Below are 25349 nucleotides of genomic sequence, written 5' to 3' on the forward strand. Positions count from 1 at the left end.
GTGGTGGTGGGAGGGGTCATGGAAAGGGGTGTGTGGCGCTCCCGATATCTCTGTTAAAAAAAAAAATGTGTCGTATTTTTGAACAGGCGTATAAGTTGGGGTCTGATTTTATGATCGATTTTTCGGGTTTCAAGACCCAGCTTATACGCAAGTATATACGGTAAATCCACCCAGGAATGGCTGAAAAGAAAGAAATGGAAGGGTTCTGGAATGGCCAAGTCAATGCCTGGATCTGAACCCCACTGACATGCTGTAGGGGGGATCCGAGATGGGCCATGCACACAAGACACCCCTCAGACATTACACAGCTGAAATTCTGCATGGAGGAGTAGGGAAACTATTCCAGCTGATGATGGAAACTACCAGGCAGTTATAGGAGATGCTTACTTGAGGAGGCAATACCAGTTAGTAGAATTAACAGAGGGGGACTTCACTTTTTCTGCAGATGTAAGTGGTTTCTCTGTTAATTTTTCATTGACTAAATCAGTGTATAGTCATATATTCATTGTCTTTCTTTCAATTACGCCCCCTTTATCTAAAAATACTGCTTAGATAGAATGAACAAACTAAGTAACTAACTAACAATCTTTATTTGTGCCCAGGGTGGAAGCTGGCGTTTTACAGAAGCTCATTAAATAAATAAAAGTATAAAGAGGTCAGGTCAGTTAGGGAGCATGCACTGGTACAGCGCATTGCCACACCCACCACACAATGAAACAGCTTGGGATCCTGGTTGGCGAACCCCCAGGCTGACATGTGGTTCAGTCCCACCCTCCGTAAATGACCATCTATCTGCCACAGCCAGGTGCTACAGTATGTGGGCATCCCCCTGGCCTATTCCAGCCACTCAGGTCGTCAACAATGAAGGTCCTGTGATCCGGATCACCCTCAGGGAATTGCCCACATGGTCATAGTGCCATAACTGACGCTCCCTCATAATGCACATAATGTGCCTCATTTCGGACTCTGTGAGCAACGCAAAGTCAAATCAGCAGTACCCAAGGATTCTCCAAAGAGACACACATGAAGGAGTCCAGTCTTCATCTCAGGTCTCTGGATAGTGTCCATGTCTCACAACCATATAGCAAGACAAGAAGCACCAGGACTCTAAAGACTTGGACCTTCATACTTTAACAGAGATATCGGGAGCGCCACGCACCCCTTTCTATGACCCCCCATGCTCTCTCAGTCCATCTACTGACTTCATAGGAAGAGTCACATGAATGTCACTGCCGAGGTAAGTAAACCTCTCGATGAGGTCGACACTCTCTCCACAGACAGACACACTGCTGATGGCCGTGCCCAAAAGGTCATTGAAGGCCTGATCTTGGATTTTAGCAGGACACTCACAAGCCCAGACACTCAGACACCTCACTCAGTCTCTCGAGCGCCCCAATCAAAGCTTCCATTGACTCCACAAAGATCACAGCATCGTCAGAAAAGTCAAGATCCGTGAATCTTTCTTCACCAACAGACACCCCACGGACCCCACGACCTTGCCTAACACCCAGTCCATGTAAGCATTAAACAGAGTAGGAGCAGAAACACACCCCAAAGAACCCCAGAATCAACTGGGAAAAACGCAGAGGTTCTGCCTACACTCTGCGCAGCACTCACAGTACCAGTGTACAGGCCAGCCATGATAAATAGGTAGATAAGTAAATAAATAAATATGCACAAACACTTTGATCTGAACAAAGAAGAAAATTATAAAGAAAGAGAATTCCTGACTTGGCAGCCCCAGACCCAGTGAGGTTCTGTACAGACATGTTGCTGTTGTTATGTTATGTCCAGTCGTGTTTCTTGACGCACTTCTCCCTAATAATTTGTTGACTGAATGTCCTCAGTATTGATGTGTCAGAGAGAAGATGTGCAGCGTTGTTCATAATGGCACTCAGTTTTGTTTTAATTCTCTCCTTTGCTACGACCTTCTGGGGGTCCAGAGTGCATGCTATAACTAAGCTTGCCCTTTTAATTTACCATTTATACTCACGTATAAGTCGGGTCTTGAAACCCAAAAAATCGATCATAAAATCAAACCCCCGACTTACTGAATATGCCTGTTTAAAAATACGACCCATAATTTATTTATTTTTTTACATCTTCTTGCCTCCTCCAATCTCACACCAGTTTCTCAGACACATCGAATTTTGTTCCAGCAGCGTAGTTACCAATTTCTTTCGCCACTTCAACGACTTTTAATTTAAAACCATTCTTCATATTTTCTTCTGATCGAATGCTCCATCGTAGATAAGGGATGCTCTTACGATAAAGTTGTATGAGGGTGTGAGATACAAAAAAACACAAAACAGTGCAAACATCGCTTCGGAATAGTTCAGTTATTACCGTATGCACAAGGCATAGAAAAACAGGCAGTGTGCTCCGTGGTTACTCTCTCAGGTGGCCGTTAGCATATCATAATCTCTTGGACCAATAGCGTGTGTTTTCCACATTCGACTTATACGAATGACATTATAAAATACTGGAAACTATATGGTAAAATCAAGCCCTGACTTATCTGCGAGTATATACGATAGCTTGTTGATTCAGTGGGCCTCTTTTCAAGTGATTGGACTGGTACAGCAAAGCACAGCATAGAAAAATCACACTGATCATCACAGAGTTGTAGAAGATGTGAAGAATGTCGCTTCCCACATTAAAGGAACACAGTCTCCTAAGGAAGAAGAGCCAGCTCTGCAATTTCTTCTGTAGTTCTCCTGTGTTCTGAGACTGGTCAAACCTGTCATTGATGTGGACCCCCAAGTATCTGTAGGAGTGGACCACCTCTACATGCACTCCCTGAATACTGACTGGGCATGGAGGCTGATTGGTGCAGTACAAGTCAATAAGCAGTTCCTTGGTTTTGCTGATGTTAAGTGGCAGAAGATTCTCTTTGCCCCAACAAACCTGCCTCCTCTCCTCTGTCAAATCCCCCTTATCAATACACCCCATGAGTGCATGAAGGTAAAATCTTGATAGACCAACATATATTAAAAAAAGAAAAAACATTTCATGGGAAGTGCTTACTCATTCACATGGTTGTAAATAAATTCCATACAGTGGTTGCAATTATATTGTTAAATCCTCCTCAAAAGTGTGTCCATTGTCCTGAATGAAGAAGGCGGCCCACTCAGACAATTCAAACCTAGGCTGCCATGCGCAAAGTTTCATAGAAAGTGAAGCAGACCTGGCCCTTTCTTAAATTAGCATAATTCTTGCCTCTCTCTTAAAAATGCTGAAAAAAGAACAGGCCTTCCCAGTGGAGAGATGCATTAGGAAACAGAAATTAATTCTTTTAATTATATAGAGCATCTTTTCTCCTGCGCCTATTTCCTGTTAAGTCATTTTATTTTTATGTAATGGTCTTCATGTTCGCTTAGCTCAAAGCACTGCATAGACAGTGGAGTCGCTGAATAACACAACGTATCAATTAACACAGTAATTATCATACTGTATATTCAGTGTCTATAATTTACTAATGAGCAGGAGGAAAGCAACTGCTGTGTGTCGGAAATTCCAGAAAAATACAACCTTTAGTAGAATGTGGGCCAATAAACCAACCTCCCCTGCCTCCAGCACCTCCATGGGCATTCTAACATGATGTGGTTAAACACTTTCAAGTAAAGGAGGTGTAAATGCCCTGAAGAGACAGCCTAGCAAATGGCATGTGGTAAGAAGGGTACTGCTGAGTGGGCAGAACTCCTGAAGTCTGTGATCAGTAAAGATACAGAGATGATTTTAATTCTGTACTCCATTAACATTGTTTACGAAAGTGGTATAAAAGTATATTTTACTTTCTCGTATATGAAGTATAGGGAAAGTATTGTAATCGTCCAAAAATTCAACTGCGAGATTTTGATGAATCTCGACGTTTTAAACCTCCCTGAGTCCGATTTACTTTCTTGTAGGGAAAATATTGGAATCGTCCAAAAAATTGATTTCGAGATTTTGATGAATCTCAGCGTTTTAGACCAGAGGCCTCCTCAATCACAGTCTTGGAGGGCACTTATTGCTCCAGTAACACTTCTGCTTCACTTTAGTTGTCTCGCTCGTTAAGATTTTGACCCCTCATCGCTTATTTTAGTTTTAAACAGCTGTATTCTTGGTTTTTAATTGCTCCTGTTAGCAATAACATGCAAATGACAAAAGAGACCAGCATTTCTCCATTTTGCTTGTTACCATTTACATGTACACCTGTGTGTATTTACCATGCACTATTGGGTTTAATTAAATACTTGGAAGGAAAGTGAAGAGAAAAAAGTGAAGGAGTGAGAATTTCGCGTCTGTTTTAGACTTCAAATCATTTGGATCAAATCTAGGATATGAGAATGACCTGACATAGCCGAGTTAAAGCATTAACAACCCATGAAATTAAGTTATTGGCAAGAATTGCTTTCTTATTAAGCAACCGGGTTAGAACAAAAACCTGCGACCCTCCAGGACTGCGATTGAGGACCCCTGTTTAAGACCTTCCTGAGTCCGAAAATACCATTTTTGGAATTATGCCTGTGTGTCTGTCTCTCTGTCTGTGTGTGACAGTGTATAGATAGATAGATAGATAGATAGATAGATAGATAGATAGATAGATAGATAGATAGATAGATAGATAGATAGATAGATAGATAGATAGATAGATAGATAGATAGATAGATACTTTATTAATCCCTAAGGGGAAATTCACATACTCCAGCAGCAGCATACCGATACAAAACAATATTAAATTAAAGAGTGATAAAATTGCAGGTATAACAGACAGTAACTTTGTATAATGTTGACGTTCTCTCCCCCCCACCCCACCCCCCCATGGGTGGAATTGAAGAGTCGCATAGTGTGGGGGAGGAACGATCTCATCAATCTGTCACTGAAGCTGCTCTTCTGTCTGGAGATGATCCTGTTCAGTGGATGCAGTGGATTCTCCCTGATTGACAGGAGCCTGCTCAGCGCCCGTCGCTCTGCCACGGATGTCAAACTGTCCAGCTCCGTGCCTACAATAGAGCCTGCCTTCCTCACCAGTTTGTCCAGGCGTGAGGTATCCCTCTTCTTTATGCTGCCTTCCCAGCACACCACCGTGTAGAAGAGGGCGCTCGCCACAACCGTCTAATGTAAACACAATATCTTGAGTGCACTTTCAATTAGCTCAACCAAATTTTGCATACAAGTTTAGGTACAAAACTTGGATTTCTATCAACTTGTGAGCTATTTCCGCTAACCGGAAATGATACTTTTTTATTCATGCAGCTGATTTATTCAACTTTACTTTCATAATAATTGGTCAATATATTATTAATTTGATTTGATTCTTTAATGTACAGTACATATAAAAATATAATCATTGTCTTGCGGTTTACTCCTCAAATATCCATCCCCATATCTGAGTATACAAGAAAGTCTATGGGAGACCACTCCTGATTTTTTACATAATGTATGGAAAAAAAATGTATATGTCAGTCAGTCATTATCATTATCATAAATAATGTGAATTGTTTCCTCAGATGTCTGTTCTTAGCTGACAAGGGTAGCACCCAGTGTGACTCCCACTGGTCTCCTGCTACTGTAGCCCACCTGCTTCAAGGTTTGACGTGTTGTATGTTCAGAGATGCCCTTCTGCATACCTTGGTTGTAAGCAGTGTGTGATGGAACCAGGGGTATGAGCTACCCCCAAACATGACCACACGGAGAGTCCAGGGTTCAAGTAAAGGAAGGTTTATTCCACAATACCTTCATAGTAGCACAAGCCACCTGTTATTTCTTTCCACAAACCACAATTCTGTCACCACCGCATTGCCCTCCTCCAGTTGAGTGTTGCTCCACGCCCTCCCAGCTCCAACTAGCCTGAACAAGAGAGTGTGGTCCCTTTTATTAAAGACCCGGGAGTATTTCCGGTGCCGGGGCCACTGCTCGATGGAAATACTAACAGAAGTCCCACTAATTAGGGAGCTCATCTCCCTGCAGAGCCCCCTTGCGGCACCCATAGATCCTAGTAGGGCTGTGTTGCTGGACTACACTTCTCAGCATGCCCTACTGGTTCCATACTGGACACTGCTATCTAGCGTGTTGGGGAAATAAAGAGTCCACGACGACTGGTGGGCTGTCCATCCTTCCACTCCGGCCATCGCTTCCAGGTCTGGCTCCTTCCTTTCTCCTGGTCAGGATGCCCATCTGTCTGCTTCGAGCCTCCTGTCCGGGTAAGGAATCATCCTCTTCTTTGGTCAGGATGCCCTTCCAACTCCTGTACCATTTACAAATGGTTATTTGAGTTGCTGTTGCCTTTCTATCAGCTCAAACCGGTGTGGCCATTCAACTCTGACCTCTGGCATCAACAAGGCATTTTCACCCAGATAACTTGCACTTACTGATTTTTTCCCTTTTTCAGACCATTCTCTATAAACCCTAGAGATGGTTGTGCATGAAAATCCCAGTAGATCGGCAGTTTCTGAAATACTCAGACCAGCCCGTTTAGCACCAACTACCATTACATGTTCAAAGTCACTTCAATCACCTTTCTTCCCCATTTTGAGGCTCGGTTTGAACTTCAGCTGTTCGTCTTGACAATGACTACATGCTGAAATGTGTTGAGTTGCTGCCATGTGATTGGCTGATTAGCTCTGTGCGCTAAGAAGCAGTTGAACAGGTGTGCCTAATAAAGTGGCCAGTAAGTGTACAGTGCATCCGGAAAGTATTCACAGCTCATCACTTTTTCCACATTTTGTTATGTTATAGCCTTATTCCAAAATGGATTAAATTCATTTTTTTCCTCAGAATTCTACACACAACACCCCATAATGACAACGTGAAAAAAGTTTACTTGAGGTTTTTGCAAATTTATTAATAATAAAAAAAATTGAGAAAGCATATATACATAATTATTCACAGCCTTTGCTATGAAGCTCAAAATTGAGCTCAGGTGCATCCTGTTTCCCTTGATCATCCTTGAGATGTTTCTACAGCTTCATTGGAGTCCACGTGTGGTAAATTCAGTGGAAGGCACACACCTGTCTATATAAGGTCCCACAGTTGAGAGTTCATGTCAGAGCACAAACCAAGCATGAAGTCAAAGGAATTGTCTGTAGACCTCCGAGACAGGATTGTCTCGAGGCACAAATCTGGGGAAGGTTACAGAAAAAATTCTGCTGCTTTGAAGGTCCCAATGAGCACAGTGGCCTCCATCGTCCGTAAGTGGAAGAAGTTCGAAACCACCAGGACTCTTCCTAGAGCTGGCCGGCCATCTAAATTGAGCGATTGGGGGAGAAGGGCCTTAGTCAGGGAGGTGACCAAGAACCTGATGGTCACTCTGTCAGAGCTCCAGAGGTCCTCTGTGGAGAGAGGAGAACCTTCCAGAAGGACAACCATCTCTGTAGCAATCCACCAATCAGGCCTGTATGGTAGAGTGGCCAGACGGAAGCCACTCCTTAGTAAAAGGCACATGGCAGCCCGCCTGGAGTTTGCCAAAAGGCACCTGAAGAAAATTCTCTGGTCTGACGAGACAAAGATTGAACTCTTTGGTGTGAATGCCAGGCGTCAAGTTTAGAGGAAACCAGGCACCGCTCATCACCAGGCCAATACCATCCCTACAGTGAAGCATGGTGGTGGAAGCATCATGCTGTGGGGATGTTTTTCAGCGGCAGGGACTGGGAGACTAGTCAGGATAAAGGGAAAGATGACTGCAGCAATGTACAGAGACATCCTGGATGAAAACCTGCTCCAGAGCGCTCTTGACCTCAGACTGGGGCGACAGTTCATCTTTCAGCAGGACAACGACCCTAAGCACACAGCCAAGATATCAAAGGAGTGGCTTCGGGACAACTCTGTGAATGTCCTTGAGTGGCCCAGCCAGAGCCCAGACTTGAATCCGATTGAACATCTCTGGAGAGATCTTAAAATGGCTGAGCACCGACGCTTCCCATCCAACCTGATGGAGCTTGAGAGGTGCTGCAAAGAAGAATGGGCGAAACTGGCCAAGGATAGGTGTGCCAAGCTTGTGGCATCATATTCAACAAGACTTGAGGCTGTAATTGCTGCCAAAGGTGCATCGACAAAGTATTGAGCAAAGGCTGTGAATACTTATGGACATGGGATTTCTCAGTTTTTTTATTTTTACTAAATTTGCAAAAACCTCAAGTAAACATTTTTCACATTGTCATTATGGGGTGTTGTGTGTAGAATTCTGAGGGAAAAAAATGAATTTAATCCATTTTGGAATAAGGCTGTAACATAATAAAATGTGGAAAAAGTGATGCGCTGTGAATACTTTCCGGATGCACTGTATGTACACTGTATTGCCAAAAGTATTGAGACCCCTCTCCAAATCATTGAATTCAGGTGTTCCAATCACTTCCATGGCCACAGGTGTATAAACTCAAGCACCTCGGCATGCAGACGGCTTTTACAGACATTTGTAAAAGAATGGGTCGCTCTCAGGAGCTCAGTGAATTCAAGCCTGGTACCATGATAGGATGCCACCTGTGCCATAAGTCCATTTGTGAAATTTCCTCGCTACTAAATATTCCACAGTCAACTGTTAGTGATATTATAACAAATTGGAAGTAATTGGGAACAACAGCAACTCAGCCACGAATCGGTAGGAACGTCAAATCACAGAGTTGGGACAGCGCATGCTGAGGTGTGCAGAAGTCACCAACTTTCTGCAGAGTCGATAGCTACAGACCTCCTGAAGCTCAAGAACAGTGCAGTGTAAAGAGAAAGAGCTTCATGGAATGGGTCTCCATGGCCAAGCAGCTGCAGCCAAGCCTTTCATCACCAAGTACAATGCAAAGTGTCGGATGCAGTGGTGTAAAGCCCACCGCCACTGGACTCAAGAGCAGTGCAGACGTGTCCTCTGGACTGACGAATCACACAATCCAATGGACGAGTCTGGCCAGGAGTACGGGACTCGCCTGACTGCACTGTGCCAAGTGTAAAGTTTGCTGGAGGGGGGATTATGGTGTGGGGTTGTTTTTCAGGGTTTGGGCTTGGCCCCTTAGTTCCAGTGAAAGGAACTCTTAATGCTTCAGCATACGAAGCCATTTTGGATAATTTCATGCTCCCAACTTTGCGGATGGCCCCTTCCTGTTCCAACATGACTGCACATGCACCAGTGCACAAAGCAAGGTCTATAAAGAACTGGATGAGCGAGTTTGGTGTGGATGAACTTGACTGGCCTGCACAGAGCCCTGACCTCAACCTGACAGAACACCTTTGGGATGAATTGGAGTGGAGACTGTGAGTGAGCCAGGCCTTATCGTCCAACATCAACAGATGCTCTCCTGGTCACAAATTCCCATAAACACACTCACTCTACACCTTGTGGAACGTCTTCCCAGAAGGGTGAGCCAACTCCATATTAAAGCCTGGGATGTCATTAAAGTTTATATGTGTGTAAAGGCAGGCGTCCCAATACTTTTGGCAGTATAGTGTATCATAGTCATTATAATAATATTTTATTTAAATAGTATCTTTGTCATGCTCAAAGCTTTTATATCTGGGAAATGTGTGTTATTAATTAAAACATGACGTCATAATTTTACTTTCTGGCAGTTTCACCCCCTCCTTATAACATCTTTCTAGAGAGTGGGAATGGAGCGGAGTACTTTGAGATCTGTAATAGCCACTAAAGTGACCTCTGCTGCTAACATACAGCAATGGCCGTTCACCTCAAAATTAAATATCTGGGATGGGGTAGGGGAGTTGAAGAGTGTGTTTGGCAGTAGTAGCCGACGCCGTGGTGCTGATGGATTTCCAGTTATTGTGTAAGCATCTTTTGACAACAAAATGCATTTGGCAGTATAAATGTTAATGAGCTCAGCAAGCTAAACAGAGAAGCTGTTTACAGATTTGCAAGTCCCAAAGAGGTTTTAGAAATCACTTCTAAATTTAGGTGGCTGCCAATGAAGAGATTTACCGGCAAGACTCTTATGAATGTACGTCCAGTCCTTGTTTTGACCTTTGCTGCTGTGCTTTGGATTAAAGAAGAGGAGAACGAGTTACAATGGCGTGTAGTCTCAGTAAATTCTTTGTGATCCAAACAGTAAGAAATCTCCTCACACCGCACTAATACAAGGCCAGTGGTCCCGAGTTTATAACCAGATTGCTATTTATGTGAGTTAGGCAACTTTTTTGTTTTTTGGTTATCTGACTTTTTACAGGAATCATATAAAGGTAGAAAAGAGAACACAAATGAAATCTGTATCAATTTTACCTTAAAATCCACCCTATTTTTAAGAAAAGCCATTTCAAATTCAGTCCTGTACACTGAAAAAAAGGGAAATGGCAGGTTGTTACATTTACAAAAGTGTATTTACTTTATATTACATGTAGTGTTTATGTTCCACTTTTGAACATAACTCGATCATGCTTAATTTATTGTGGGATGTATAATATACTCACTTCAGTCATTTAGGTAGAAGTTAAAAAAGTTCTGTTCAGTCCTCACTGGAAATGAATACACACCAAGTAGAATTTGGATAACTTGGCGGGAAAGTCATGTGACTTTCAAAGATGCAACAGGTTGTGGGTTTGAGTTATTGTCGCCAGTTAAGAGCAAAAGGTAACAGTTAAAAAAAGGAAAAAATAAAACACACACGGATGAGAAATATTCAGATATTCATTTAAAACACTGTAAAAGAATGAGTCTCAACACACTGGAAAGGTTTGTGGCAGCCGTCCGTATATTATCCCTGGCTGCAAAAAGGGTGTAGAAATAAACACTGATGTGCATGGGTTGAGTTCCAGACTAAACTAAATTAGTGGAGGAAAAGATGGCAGCTTTAATGGGTGATACCGGAAGTGATGTCATCTGAGGCCGGAACCAGAAGTGACGTCTTTCTCGGTGCCAGAACCAGAAGTGACGTCGTTCTTGGCACCGGAAGTGACGTCGTTCTTGGTGCCAGAAACGGAAGTGACGGTGTTCTTAGCACCGGAAGTAACGTCTTTCTCGGTGCCAGAACCAGAAGTGACGTCGTTCTTGGCACCGGAAGTGACGTCGTTCTTGGTGCCAGGTACGGAAGTGACGGTGTTCTTGGCACCGGAAGTAACGTCTTTCTCTGTGCCAGAACCAGAAGTGGCGTCGTTCTTGGCACCGGAAGTGACGTCGTTCTTGGTGCCAGAAACGGAAGTGACGGTGTTCTTGGCACCGGAAGTGACGTCGTTCTTGGTGCCAGAAACGGAAGCGTTGTTATTCTTGCAGCCGGAACCGGTAGCGATGATGTTCTTAGCGGCGGAACCAGAAGTGATGTTGTTGTTAAATCAGGCAGGTTTTCCCGTATTTGGCCTGCAGAGACAACAGAAGAAGGTTTAGCGCACCCCAACACCCCCTGGTCTGGCGAATAATTACCCCCACTTGGTCCACTCACCTTCCTCCTAATTGCATGTGTGTGACAACACTTAATCACACAGAGTAACGTTACTCTGTTTTGCATTTTTCCTTGCATTCTCTTTTAATGTTTTAACAAACTATGCTCACTAACTACTTTCACAAGTCAGTAAATGTACTATTAAGTTGTCTAGATTTACTCGCTTTAGTACAGGTACGTTTACGTACTTAAAAAAAATTAACTTTCATTACAGGTCAATAACTTTCAGCATAGCTGTTCATTAGTATTATCATAACATTGCTCAACCAGATAAATACTATTAATACAGACAAATAAATAATACACCTGAATACAATACAATGCAGTTGCCAAATTTGCTCATTTGAAAATAAAAATATTTTGTGAAAGAAGCAGCAATTTTTGCACTTTATATTTTACGAATATTTAACATTTATTCTATAATATATACAGTTATATAAATATAAATAAATGTATCTTCTTATATATAAACGTCTATGTGTGGAAGTGTGTTTGTCTGTCTGTCTGGTCCAGAAGTGAGAGGCTACAGCAATGAAGCTCAAAGAGCCGGCAAGGCGGCCCCAAGTTAACAAGTCGGAGACAAACTCGCTTAGCTGCTGGTAGACAAGGGTGTGAGCACGACCATAAAACAAAACCGCCAACTCTGCGTTTCAATTTTTTTCTGATAATTTCAATAGTTTCTAGGAGCCTGGGCTTTTTACAGCATGGGCTTACACAGCTCTATCCAAGGTGCATTTTGTGTTCATATTTAGTTATACATTGGTCATGGCATTCTGCCATAGCCAAAGAGGTAGTGTTCTTGTACAACAGTTGTACATTTCAGCTTTTGAATACTAATCTCTCTATTATATAAAAAAATCCTGAGACGAGACAAGACTTTTTTCAAGTCCCGCCCTCCTCTCAAGCCATGCAACACGGTCCCCTCACCTCTCATTCATGTGAATGCTTTTGACAGACACAGTTCCTGCTCTCTCAGCTCTTATAAGTTTTTATGTTTTCCTCACTTTAAGTTCCCAATAAATGAAGACGTATTATGTCCAAATCCTATTGAAGAATTTCATCAAGAAGGGTTATCAACAGAGGAAATGAGTACGTGGGCAATCCTAGCACAGAGGAAGTCAAACGAAATTACACACAAAATGTCGATCGGTTACACGGCAAATTGGTGAAATGCGTATCAACAGGCTATGCTGAAACACTTGGTGGTGATGGTGCAGAAGATGAAAACATCAACTTACAATATCACGAAGAATTATCTACAACCATTAACACTGTCCGGTCTTCCACCGGTCGAATTACTGTAGAAAGAAGGATGTATCCAAGAAAGGTAATGTAGGACATCTTCCGCGGATAACATTAGACAACAAAGGAGATCTTGATATGCCATTTGTTTTAAAATGTTAACAGTTTCCTGTTAGAATAGCTTTGGCAAAGATAATTAACAAATCTGAAATGGTTCGTGTCCTACCTGAAGGGCAGATCTGTGTCTGTTAACATAGATGGAATTTCTCTCAGCCAGCTCCTCTCACACAAGGCGTCCCTCAAGGCTCTATCCTGGCTCCCCTTCTATTTTCCCTTTATCTGCTCCCCTTGAGGGCCATCTTTTACAAACATGATGTCGCGTATCATTGTTATGCTGATGATACGCAGCTGTACCTCAAAGTTAGTTCAAACATCACTTCATCTGTAAAAAAAGCTGTTGAAATGCTTTGAGGATATTAAATATTGGATGGCACAAAATTTCTTAGAATTAAACAAAAATAAAACAGAACATTATTTTTGGTCCTACCACATCCGCAGTTGAAATCGGAATGCAGTTAGGACCTTTGGCAGCAATGATTCAATAATGATGTCAGAAACCTAGGTATCTATGAGTCATTACTAAGTTCTGAAAAACAAATTTCCGTGGTAGTAAAGTCCAGTTTTTTACCAACTGAGGCAAATTTATAAACTAAAATCCTTTCTATCATAGAAGGACTTGGAAACAGTCATTCATGCCTTTATTACATCTCGCCTTGATTATTGTAATTCCTTATATGTGGGTCTGACAAAATCTGCTCTGTCACGCCTTCAGCTGGTTCAGAACGCGGCAGCTAGATTTTTGATTGGGTCAAGAACAAGGGATCACATCTCCCCCATTTTAGCCTCTCCATCTCCACTGGCTACCGGTGAGGTGTCGCATTGATTTTAAAATCTTGTTTGTTTTTAAAGCCTTGCATGGTCTCACTCCAAAATATATCTGTGACCTCCTTCACCCCAATGTGCCACCAAGAGCACTGAGGTCATCTGGACGACTGCTCCTTGTAGTGTCAAGATCTTGGTTGAAGTCGAGGGGAGACTGAGCTGTTTCAGTTGTTGCTCCTAGTCATTGGAATGACTTGCCTCTGCACATCAGGTCTTCATCCTCAATCGAGGTTTTTAAAAGTCTGTGTATGATGGGATTGTGGTGGATTTTATAATTGGTGGTTTTATTAATCTGCTTTTGCATGATTGTTTGTATTGTGTTTATTTTAATGCTTCTTTGTACAGCACTTTTGCGCAACCTCTGTTGTTTTAAATGTGCTTTTATAAATACAATGTAATGAAATCTCAGAGACAAACATTCAAAAAAGTCGTTTTAGTTATTAGAGAGAAAGAAATTAAATTCAGTTACGGGCAGTTATACATTGCGTTGTCACGATGAAAGTCCAAACACAGAATCAAAATGCAATGCGATATTGACGAAAATTTAAATTAAACTGTTGTTTTTACTGAGGTTTTACAGTAAAAGTGTAAGTTTAAAAAGTATTTGCGTGTTAATTTCAAAGCCAAACAGAAGGAAATCGAATAACACAATGAATAACTCTAACGCAACATGAAACATAATTTACTTTCAAATCAGCTAAGTAACCCAGTGAGGTGCACTTTTTAAAAAGTGTATAAAACAACTGGTAAAATACTAGGCTTTATTGCCATGTTCATTTAACATCTTCTTCCTCTTACGCCTGCTCCCATTAGGGATTGCCACAGTGGGTCACCTTCTTCCATATCTTTCTGTCCTCTACATCTTGTTCTGTTACATCCATCACCTGCATGTCCTCTCTCACCACATCCATAAACCTTCACTTAGGCCTTCCTCTTTTTCTCTTGCCTGGCAGCTCTGTCCTTAGCATCCTTCTCCCAATATACCCAGCATCTCTGCTCTGCACATGTCCAAACCAACGCAATCTCGACTCTCTGACTTTATCTCCCAACCGTCCAACTTGAGCTGACCCTCTAATGTACTCATTTCTAATCCTGTCCATCCTCGTCACACCCAGTGTAAATCTTAACATCTTTAACTCTGCTACCTCCAGCTCTGTCTCCTACTTTCACTCTTGCTGATACCCGTCTGTCACAAATCACTCCTGACACTCTTCTCCACCCATTCCACCCTGCCTGCACTCTCTTCTTCACCTCTCTTCCACAATCCCCATTACTCTGTACTGTTGATCCCAAGTATTTAAACTCATCCACCTTCACCAACTCTACTCCCTGCATCCTCACCATTCCACTGACCTCCCTCTCATTTACACACATGTATTCTGTCCTGTTCCTACTGACCTTCATTCCTCTCCTCCCTAGAGCATATCTCCACCTCTCAAGGGTCTCCTCAACCTGCTCCCTACTATCACTACAGATCACAATGTCATCAGCAGACATCATAGTCCATGGGGACTCCTGTCTAATCTCGTCTGTCAACCTGTCCATCATCATTGCAAATAAGAAAGGGCTCAGAGCTGATCCCTGATGTAATCCCACCTCCCCGTTGAATGCATCTGTCACTCGTACCGCCAACCTCACCACGGTCACACTTCCCTCGTACATATCCTGTACAACTCTAACATACTTCTCTGTCATTCCTGACTTCCTCATACAATACCACAGCTCCTCTCGAGGCACCCTGTCATATACTTTCTCCAGGTCCACAAAGACGCAATGCAACTCCTTCTGGCCTTCTCTAAACTTCTCCATCAACATCCTCAGAGCAAACATCGCATCTGTGGTTCTCTTTCTTGGGATGAAACCACACTGCTGCTTACTTCTTAACTGACCTTCTACTACACTTTCCCATACCTCCTTTGTTGTGGCTCATCAATCTTATCCCCCTGTAGTTACTGCAGTCCTGTACATCCCCCTTATTCTTAAATATCGGCACCAGTACACTTCTTCTCCACTCCTCAGGCATCTTTCCAAGATTCCATTAAACAATCTGGTTAAAAACTCCAGTGCCATCTCTCCTAGACACCTCCATGCTTCCACAGGTATGTCATCTGGACCAACGGCCTTTCCATTTTTCATCCTCTTCATAGCTTTCCTTACTTCCTCCTTGCTAATCCATTGTACTTCCTGATTTACTATCTCCACATTATCCAACCTCTTCTCTCTCTCGTTCTCTTCATTCATCAGCCTCTCAAAGTACTCTTTCCATCTGATCAACACACTCTCCTCACTTGTCAGTATGTTTCCATGTTTATCCTTTATCACCTTAACCTGCTGCACATCTTTCCCAGCTCGGTCCCTCTGTGTAGCCCACTGGTCCTTTTCTCCCTCCTTAGTGTCCATCCTCTCATTCAACTCATCATACGCCTTTTCTTTAGCCTTCGCCACCTCTATCTTCACCTTGTGCCTTATCTCCTTGTACTCTTGTCTACTTTCTGCATCTCTGACTATCCCACGTCTTCTTTGCCATCCTCTTCCTCTGTATACTCTCCTGTATTTCTTCATTCCACCACTAGGCTTCCTTTTCCTCCTTCCTCTTTCCAGATGTCATGCCAAGCACCCTTCTTGCTGTCACCCTTATTACATCTGTATAATTAATTTAACAGAGAAAGAAAAAGTTTCATTCATTTTATATAAAAAATACCATGTTGTTTCAGGATATATTAATTTAGTGCATTAAGCATAATTTTATTATGTGCAACCGATGTACATATATTTTTATTATTTTAATCTGACATGCCATTTTTTTCAGTGTGTATTCATAAGCTGAAAAATTGTATTGAAAAATGGCCCTGCATATCTTGACGATAAAGGAAATAGCATCACAATCAGCCCTGTAGAAGAAGCCGTAGTCTGCAGTGTACACATTAAGATGTAGGCTTGCAGCAGTAGCCAGAAGGAACCTGGAGGTCATTTGTTGAAAGATGATCCACTGCCATGGAACTGAATTCTGCTGCTATAAAGGCACATTTAATAGACCCTCATATGGCTGGGAGTTGTTAATTCTGTAAAGTTGTTCACGAAACACAGAGAGAAATGGTTGTAAGTGTGTCCTCCACTCAACCAGACATTTTTATACCTCACTGTATGAAACTTTTTAGTTTAAAGAATGAAAAGACAAGGTATAAAAAGAACTCTGACCTGGCATACTGTCAAAAAAAGTGCCTGATAGGATCCTACCATTGACCGTGTTCAGGAGTGACAGGCACCTAGGACCACTCCCATGCTGCCCTATGGGTGTCCATCATACACTACTTACATACGAGGTATGCAGAAGAGCATCTCTTTCACCCCGTGTTAAGATGGACATACTGCCCATAGTAGGCTGTTGCCCACTGTGCTGACCTTTGCCGTTCTTCAGTCCATCCTAGGGTGTTGCTCTGTGGTTACTAGAATGCCAACCCTGGAGTAGCTGTTGCTGCAGCCTTGTCCTGGCATGATAGAAGAATATCACTGCTCTCCAGATGTGCTTTACATCCCCTGGCCTCCAGGTAAGGGAGCAGGACCCATCCTGGCAAGAACGCCCATTGGTCCCTCACACTGTCTAGACCTGCTTTTCTGTACTTTCTTAGATATCTCTCCCACTTTTGTTGTAAGCAGTCTTTTCAGAACAGCCTATGTACTCCAAAATATTAATTTTATTTTTATTAAGTGGACCATTTAAGAGCCCATTACACTAAACAGTTAGTCCTGCAATGTAAACATTAAACATAATTATTAAACACTAGTAAGCGTCAAGCAAAATGAGAACTGGTAATACCCTCCTCAGGTGGATATACAGTACCATTAGAGTTGTGTCACATTGTTATCCAGTTATCTATCTACATGCTGTGACCGAAATGTATGCAGATCCCCTTAAATGAAAGTCTGCAACATGGTCTTTAATTGCGTTTGATTTGTAATTTTAAAGTGTGGCGCAGGGGGTGCAAATCAAGGAAAACTGTGTCTTGGTCTCACACGTTATGGAGCAGGGCCGTTTCTGGGCTAGGGCGCCCCCTAGTGGTCATTACTGCAGCCCTATGTAGAGATTCCTGTCTTTATTTTGTTTAGAAACATTTGTCCGGACCGGACTGGAACACAAAGAAATATTTATGTTGTGTGCCTCAGCAGCGCCTGCACCGTCTGCACTCTGCAAAGCACAATCTGCTGCCCAGAAACGGCCCTGGACAATGCGACATTTATTTTTTAAACAATACAGACCTCCAAACACTCGGACTCAAAGCGAATGTCTGATTATTTTGTTATTGTTATTGTTATTGTTATTATTTTCACATACTAGTGATGTTTGGTCTTAACGTCTGCTGACCTACACAGTCCAACAGTAACACGAACAACAACAATAATGATGATGCCAGTAATAATAGTCCTCAAACTGTAGCAGAGAAGAGACAGAAATGGCAAAATGAAATTAAACAATCAAAATGGTAACAGGACTGTAGCTCTTGAATTGAATTAAAAGCTGATTTAACCCAAACTATGATAGTCTCCCAACTTAAAAATTTGTGTTAAAACTTAGCAAATATCGTCCTCTGTTGCTCACCACCATTTGTGAGATTCACTATGGGCTTGCTCAAGCAGTTTTCTTTTTTTTTTTTTTTTTGCATTATTTGCATACATGAGCATACGGGAAATAGGAATTGTGGGTAAAGATTCCTATTTAAAGAGGAGGAGAGAAGTTAGGAGCAGGCGCTGATACAGCACATTGCCGCACTCACCAAAACAAATCAACTCAGGATCCCAGATTAGGACCTGAGTGCTGCCACGCAACAGGTGACACCTCAGCACCACACGAGTTCAAATGGAATGGAACAGTGGGAGGTTTTTTATGGTGGCCGAAGTGCCAATACTGCCACCAACCCCCAGGTTTTTCCCTGCAGGTTGGAGGGCCTTCATGCGGGGCTGGGTGCAGATTACTGTCATACCCAGGACGGAGCAATTGCAGGTTAAGGACCTCGCTCAAAGGCCCAACGAAGTAGAGTCACCCTTCCGATTACCAGTGCAGATCCCTACCTCAGAGCCACCACTCCGCCCTATTTAAAGATCATCATTATATTCTCAATTTCATTAAATTTTGTTATAATGCTATCATTTATTTTATTAATTTAAATGTCATGTATTTGTTAACGGTAATGACTATGTCTAAGTATATGTACTGTAGAATGTCACCATCATCAAAAGACACACGTTTAGTGTTCTAGATAACTATAAAAATTAAACTGTAGTTTTAGCAGTAACTTTAGTGTTTGTTTCTTAATTTTCTTTAAGGAATGTTAAAAGCAATAAGTAAAGACTACTACTACGCATTACTAATACTTTCTGAAATGGCACCCCTCAATAGCATATTTTTCCGAGACAGTCTTGTAAACAGACTTTGCTATAACTTGACATTCTCAGATAGTGAATTCGAGGTCCTAAATACTTTGTTGTCTCCAGGTCTCAATGTACAAGTCTGGCAGTGATGATTCCTCCTCAAAGCCAGGGCTGTCTTAACGCATGGGCACGTTGGGCGATTGCCCAAGGGCCCCATGCTCTAGTCTATGTATGTTGTGCCTTGCTGAGTGGTTGTGTAGGTAGGGGCTCCACTGAGTGCACTGCTTTTCCCGGGGGGCCTATAATGCTGTCAAGATGGCCATGTTCAAAGGAAATGGGACGGCGGGGCACCATTTTCAACTTCACCTAGGGCAGCAAAAATCCTAGAACCTGCTCAGTTATGGAGGGCACTGTAGATAGATCAAGATTCTTTATTTGTCACATGCATAGTTATACAGGACAACACGCAGTGAAATGTAACGGACACCCGTTGTCTTGTGGAATATTCCGAGCTTAGCCGGGTAGCATAGGTAATTCAGTCATCAGTCATTCTCCAACCCGCTACATCCTAACACAAGGTCACGGGAGTCTGCTGGAGCCAATCCCAGCCAACACAGGGCACAAGGCAGGAACAAACCCCGGGCAGGGCACACACCAAGCACATTCTAGGGACAATTTAGGATCTACAATGCACCTAACCTGCATGTCTTGGAAAGTGGGAGGAAACTGGAGCACCCATCATTAATATTTTTATACTGTGATGACACCAAATGATGAAAATACAAAGATAGTGTTACAAGAAATAAGCCTGATAGAACAAAAATTGTGCAAGGGATATACCACAAAGTACTAAATATGACTGATTTTATTCATATTTGGATTCAACATTATAAATTATGCTTAGCGCACCAACCACAATCCTGGGATACAGAATTGGTGTTGACCTGCGATATCTAAGGCTCCTGTGCGCAGTAGGTGACAAACTCCTTGACTCGTGTTTGCCGAGGTGGCAGGTGTGACTGATCTTTCCATTCGTGTGCTGCTGGTGTTTTTCTCTCTACTGGTTCAGAATCGGTGGCCTGTAGTGGCTAATTAACTGTGCTCTCCTTTGGGTTCAGACGCACAGCACACACGTGTATCATGCAGCTTGGATCTCATCGGACTAAGGAGGAAAAATAGGTTCTTGTTTACTAATACTGTTTCTGGAACAGTTTCAATTATTGATATGGTGTGGTAGAAGTAGTGAGATTATAGAGATGCTTTCATTGCGTCATTGAAGAATGTGCCGTTATTTTAGAAAATAATGGAGCCACTACAGATTCACAGTAGATTTTCTTTTCTTGTCACGCATGTCAGTGTCCGCCTGCTTGCTTTCCCTTCGGCTACGCGACGTTCCAGTGTGTCTGTGCGGCTTCAGTAAAGCAGAGAGACGCGAGCTTCGACCAATGCACAGCCGAGCTGCGTACCATTCACGACGGTGATTGGTTAACGGGTAGTAAGTAGGCGGACCTTTACTGCCATGCTGCAGAGGTAGCGAACGATCTTGTGTCCGAAGCCCCGTGCCTACATGCGCCGCGATGGTCGTGAAGCCTGAAGGGCATGAGCTGCTGCTGATTGTACTACCGATGCGTCACTTTTTCTTTTCGGCTTCCAAGTTGCTACTGGAGATGCGCGAGTCAGAGAACGATCGCCAGCTGTGTCTTTGCCACGCCCCCGAGGATGTGCACCACTCGTTATCTACGCGATGTACCCTCGTGCAGCTTACTCGTTTTTCAATGGCTGCATAGACTGTCCTTTGGCATGTAGAGGGGAGCCAAGGCTCACCTAGGTGATAGGCACTGTGCCCTTGTCTACGAGAAACGATTGACGTGCGACCTTTTCTGTTTGTTTAGCTTGCAGGCAGCCGGAGTCGGGTTTGTCGTCATCATAGACCGGAGGCAGGACCGATGGAGCTCCGTGAAAGGCACCCTTCTGCGCATAGCGGTAAGTCCCGACACAGCCGTGGGTTTAATTTGCCTTTCAATAAGACAGTGTGTGTTATATCGAATGGAGCTATTTATTTTTTTACATTTCCTCTTGAATAGCAAATACCTTTTCATGCAATTTCATTTTGAGGTTTTATTCTCTCAGTTGTTTTCAAAAGAATATTAATTACGTCGTCAAGAAGAGAGAGGCAGTGATCCGGTGACGGGGCTGCTATATTGTGCTGTTGGAAAGCGCAGAAAAAAAAGAGACTGGCACATGGCAAGGTCCACCTACACTTCCTTCCACTTGAAGGGCTATTTCTTTGCCATACTTGGCCATTGTGCTATGTGATCTCTTTGGATGATCTCTCTGAAAGGTTACAATATAAAGAGAGACTGGTGGACTGCCTTTTTGCTTGAAGTAGCCAGTTTTATACACTATGCAGTAATGTAGTAATGCATAACTCCAATGTCCTTAACACTATCTTCTGTTTGTCTACAAATCACTGATTAATATACGTAAAAAGGTGATAACATCCTCTTGAACAACTTCAATGGATTCAAAACATTATCAAAGCTTAGTCCAATTGTCAGCCACAGGGAACCAAAGCTGTCCTGGTAGCACAGAGTACAAGACTGGTAACAGTATTGTCACTTTTAGGACCCATTTCACACACACACACACACACACTGATGCAAGGCCAATTTAGAATTTCCTGTTAATCGAGGATTCACATCTTTTGGGATGTAGGAGGAAAATCCACAAAACCAGTAACCTTCTGCTGAATTCTCACTGCATCAGTGTGCTGCTCTCAATGGTTCTGTTATTAATTAACATTAGTCCTGGTTGAAAAAAGTTTGAATATACAATCTGTCTATATATAAAAGTCAAATACCACTGACTCACACATCACGAAATCTCCCAAACCATGAGGACTTGAAATTTAGAATGTAGGTTACCCTTGGCCCATAGGTGCTCGCTAAGAAACAGTTTTAAAAATTTCGTAGTCCGAGCGCATTCTGTCTGTATGTCTGTTCGCTTTTCATGAGAGAACTACTTAATCTGATTGTTTTCTATCATTTGCTTGAACTTTCCGGTTGATTTTGCGACTTCTCTCATCGCGCTAAGTACCAGAGTTCGCTTGCGATACCGATGTATTTATGCAAATCCAACAGAGTGGCTGTGGACTGAGAGCAGGGGGGCGGGGCCTTCCTCATTCACTCGCCAGCCTCTGTTCGAGTTCGTTTACGTCTCGCCAAATGTTGGAGTGCATCTTGCCTCCACTTAGCTAGCGATACCTGTTTGTTCAACAGACATTATCATCTACAGATTGTTAAGTTGTAACATGTGACGTTTTTCAGAGAGAGATCAGAGCTCCATGTGTTTTACAGGGTAGCTGCTGATTGCCAGAGATATCATGGCCATGTGCTTTTCTCCCCATGCAGGGAATGCTCTCTCGTCAGATCTGAACACGATCAGATACAGTGCCAACGTCTATTGATTTTTAAAGTTTGTTCTGTTTCATTACTATATGGGGCGCAGCTAGTATACATATAAATATTTAAAATATCATTGAGTTTGTCTTTCCATTTTTATAAGTAGTATTACGGGAAAGCAAATGGTGCTAAATTTTAAAACTGTCTTAAAATCATTCTGTCCTTAACTTCATACACATTTTGCAAATCCTAATACATTTTTAAACAGTTTGCTACACACTTGACAGTTTTTCCTGTTTGCTATTTTTAAATCACTTGGCTCATATTCACCCACCTGGGATGACACAGCGTCAGACATATTAAAGTGAAGTTCATTACAAGGAATTCTGACATACACGTGTGGCTGCTCCTCAAGCTTGAAGAGTTAGTTAATTATGGACGAGTTCTAGGGTCTGTGAGATATAAAGTGTAGGGTATCATTTCTTATTTTAGGACGGAGAACAGAAAGATGTAGCCACCCGTGTCTGCTGACTTACACACATGGTAGATAAACAGTGCATTTCGGTAATGCTAATTGTTTCTCTGGCTGTCTTTTTAGAAAACTTACTTGAGTTCTTTTACAACCGAATGTATAGATGAGGGTATCTTTGTAAGCTTCTTTGATATTTGCTTATACGCAACACTGCATTTGCTGTAAAGTGCAAGTATTGCACAAAACAAACCAAACAAATTAATTGAGTATTTAAAAAAAATGAGTTAAATCGTACACAAAGAAACAAAGCTTTAGATTCAGATGTACTGTATCATCTGCATGATGACACAGGAAATAAACAATTAAAGACTAGGATTTCTCGTCTGGCTGTGATGTTACTAAGTCAGCACAGGTTTCATATAACATTGCAGGACCCAGCCGAGCATAAACATCTTATGATGAGTTTTGGGAACCTTCAAGGAAAAATGTAATGGAAATAACCACTTATGTCTCCTTTAGCAATACATTTTGGCCCACTTAATGACATTTATGGGATTTCAAGCAAAAATATTATATTTCAGATTCTGCCACCACATCTCAGATGTGTTCAGTTGTAAACGTTGACTAGGCTTATCGAAAGTCCCCAGACCTTATGATGTGGACTCTCTTGTGTATTTTGGATTGTTGTCTGTCTGCTTGTCCCAGCTACGTTTCAGCAGCACCTCACAGATAGATGGCCCGACATTCTCATGTAAAATGCCCTAACGTGGAGGAAACAATTATGTCAATGATGACAAGCATCCAGGTCTGAAATCCATTCCACTACCACCATCATGTTTGACTACTGAAGTGATGTTCTTAGTGGATGATTGCATTTCTTTAACAACAGCATTTATTTCAATAGCACATTTTCTTACAGTAGTTGTTACTCAAAGTGCATTACAAAGAAACAGTTACATAAAAAAAATAAATACATTTAGGCTAGAATAATAATGAATACACAGTGTACAAAAGATAAATACATAATACACACTTAAATAAGAATTATACTGTATACCGTATACACTGTGAGTGCTGTGCAGAGTGGAGGCAGGACCTCTGTGGTTTTCCCAGTTGATTCTGAGGTTCGTCAGGGGTGTGTTTTTGCTCCTACTCTGTTCAATGCTTGTATGGACTGGGTGTTGGACAGGGTCATGGGGTCCAGCGGCTGTGGGGCATCTGTTGGCAAAGAAACATTCATGGATCTTGACTTTGCTGACGATGCTGTGATCTTTGCACAGTCAATGAAGGCTCTGATCAGGGAGCTCTTGAGAGACTGAGCGAGGAGTCTGAGTGTCTGGGCTTGCGAGTGTCCTGATAAAAACCAACATCAGGCCTTTAATGACCTCTTGGACATGGCTATCAGCAGTGTGTCTGTCTGCGAAGAGAGAGTCGACCTTGTTGAGAGGTTTACTTACCTTGGTAGTGACATTCATGTCTCTGGTGACTCTTCCTGTGAAGTCAGTAGACGGATTGGGAGAGCATGGGGGGGTCATGAGGTTGCTGGAAAGGGGTGTGTGGCGCTCCCGATATCTATGCAAAAGGATGAAGGTCCAAGTCTTTAGTGCCCTGCGGCTTCCTGTCTTGTTTTGTGGTTGTGAGACATGGACGCTATCCAGTGACCTGAGATGAAGACTGGACTCCTTTGGTACTGTGTCTCTCTGGAAAATCTTTGGGTACCATTGGTTTGACTTTGTGTTGCTCATGGAGTCCCGAATGAGGCACATTACCTGCATTGTGAGGGAGCATCAGTTACGGCACTACAACCATGTGGCGCGTTTCCCCGAGGGTGATCCAGCTCGTAAGATTCTCATTGTTGGGTACCTGAGTGGCTGGACCAGGCCAAGGGGTTGCCCACGTAACACCTGGCTGCGGCAGATAGAGGGACTGGACCGCGTGTCTGCCTGAGGGGTTGCAACCCGGGATCCTAAGTTGTTTCATCGTGTAGTGGGTGCGTCAACACACTGTACCAGTGTGAGTATACTTGAGTATACACTGCTGGTCAAAAGTTTTAGAACACTTCAGTTTTTCTTCAAGTGTGATCATTTGAAATGCAGTGAATGACCTGAAATGATGCAAAGGTAAGCAGTAAACTGCCAGAGTTTAGGTTAGCAAAAACTGAAAAAAAGGAAATTTCAGAATATAACAAATGGGTCTTCTTCAGGGAACAAGCATTTTCCTCTAGGGGGCGCTAGCTCCCTGGTTGGAATAAGTTCTTTTTAAATTGCGGCGTCTTAAGTAACCCGAAACTATATAGATATAACATTAAAAGGCGATACCCCTCCCTTAGTGATACAAGGTGGTAAGAAATCACATAGGAGAAATAACTTTGCTTTCTTTAATGACGATTTACGTGGCATAACAGACGAGGAAGCCAATGACAAGACTTTTCACCGAAGTGGGAGCTCGATGTATACAGTCTGCCATTTTCGTCGCTGCGCTGGAAGGATTTTCAGGATCGGATGACGTTATCTCCCATCCATCCTTCGGCTTCAAAGGTGTACCGGGCAATGTTCCAAGGTTTTATACTCTTTCTTC

The 25349-nt window shown here is 42.5% G+C and overlaps 1 protein-coding gene across 12 annotated transcripts in view; it reads left to right on the top strand.

The window, feature by feature from the left end:
• Positions 1 to 25349, top strand: part of mcf2la (mcf.2 cell line derived transforming sequence-like a) — a 324509-nt gene that overhangs the window by 231816 nt on the left and 67344 nt on the right. For all 12 annotated transcript variants that reach the window (XM_051926314.1, XM_051926317.1, XM_051926322.1 and 9 more), the window contains exon 4: positions 20792 to 20882. In XM_051926314.1, the coding sequence (XP_051782274.1) occupies positions 20792 to 20882 (91 nt within the window). The remainder of the gene's footprint in view (positions 1 to 20791; positions 20883 to 25349) is intronic.

The sequence above is a fragment of the Erpetoichthys calabaricus genome, chromosome 4 (assembly GCF_900747795.2).
Source record: "Erpetoichthys calabaricus chromosome 4, fErpCal1.3, whole genome shotgun sequence".
In the NCBI taxonomy this organism is placed as follows: Eukaryota; Metazoa; Chordata; class Cladistia; order Polypteriformes; family Polypteridae; genus Erpetoichthys; species Erpetoichthys calabaricus.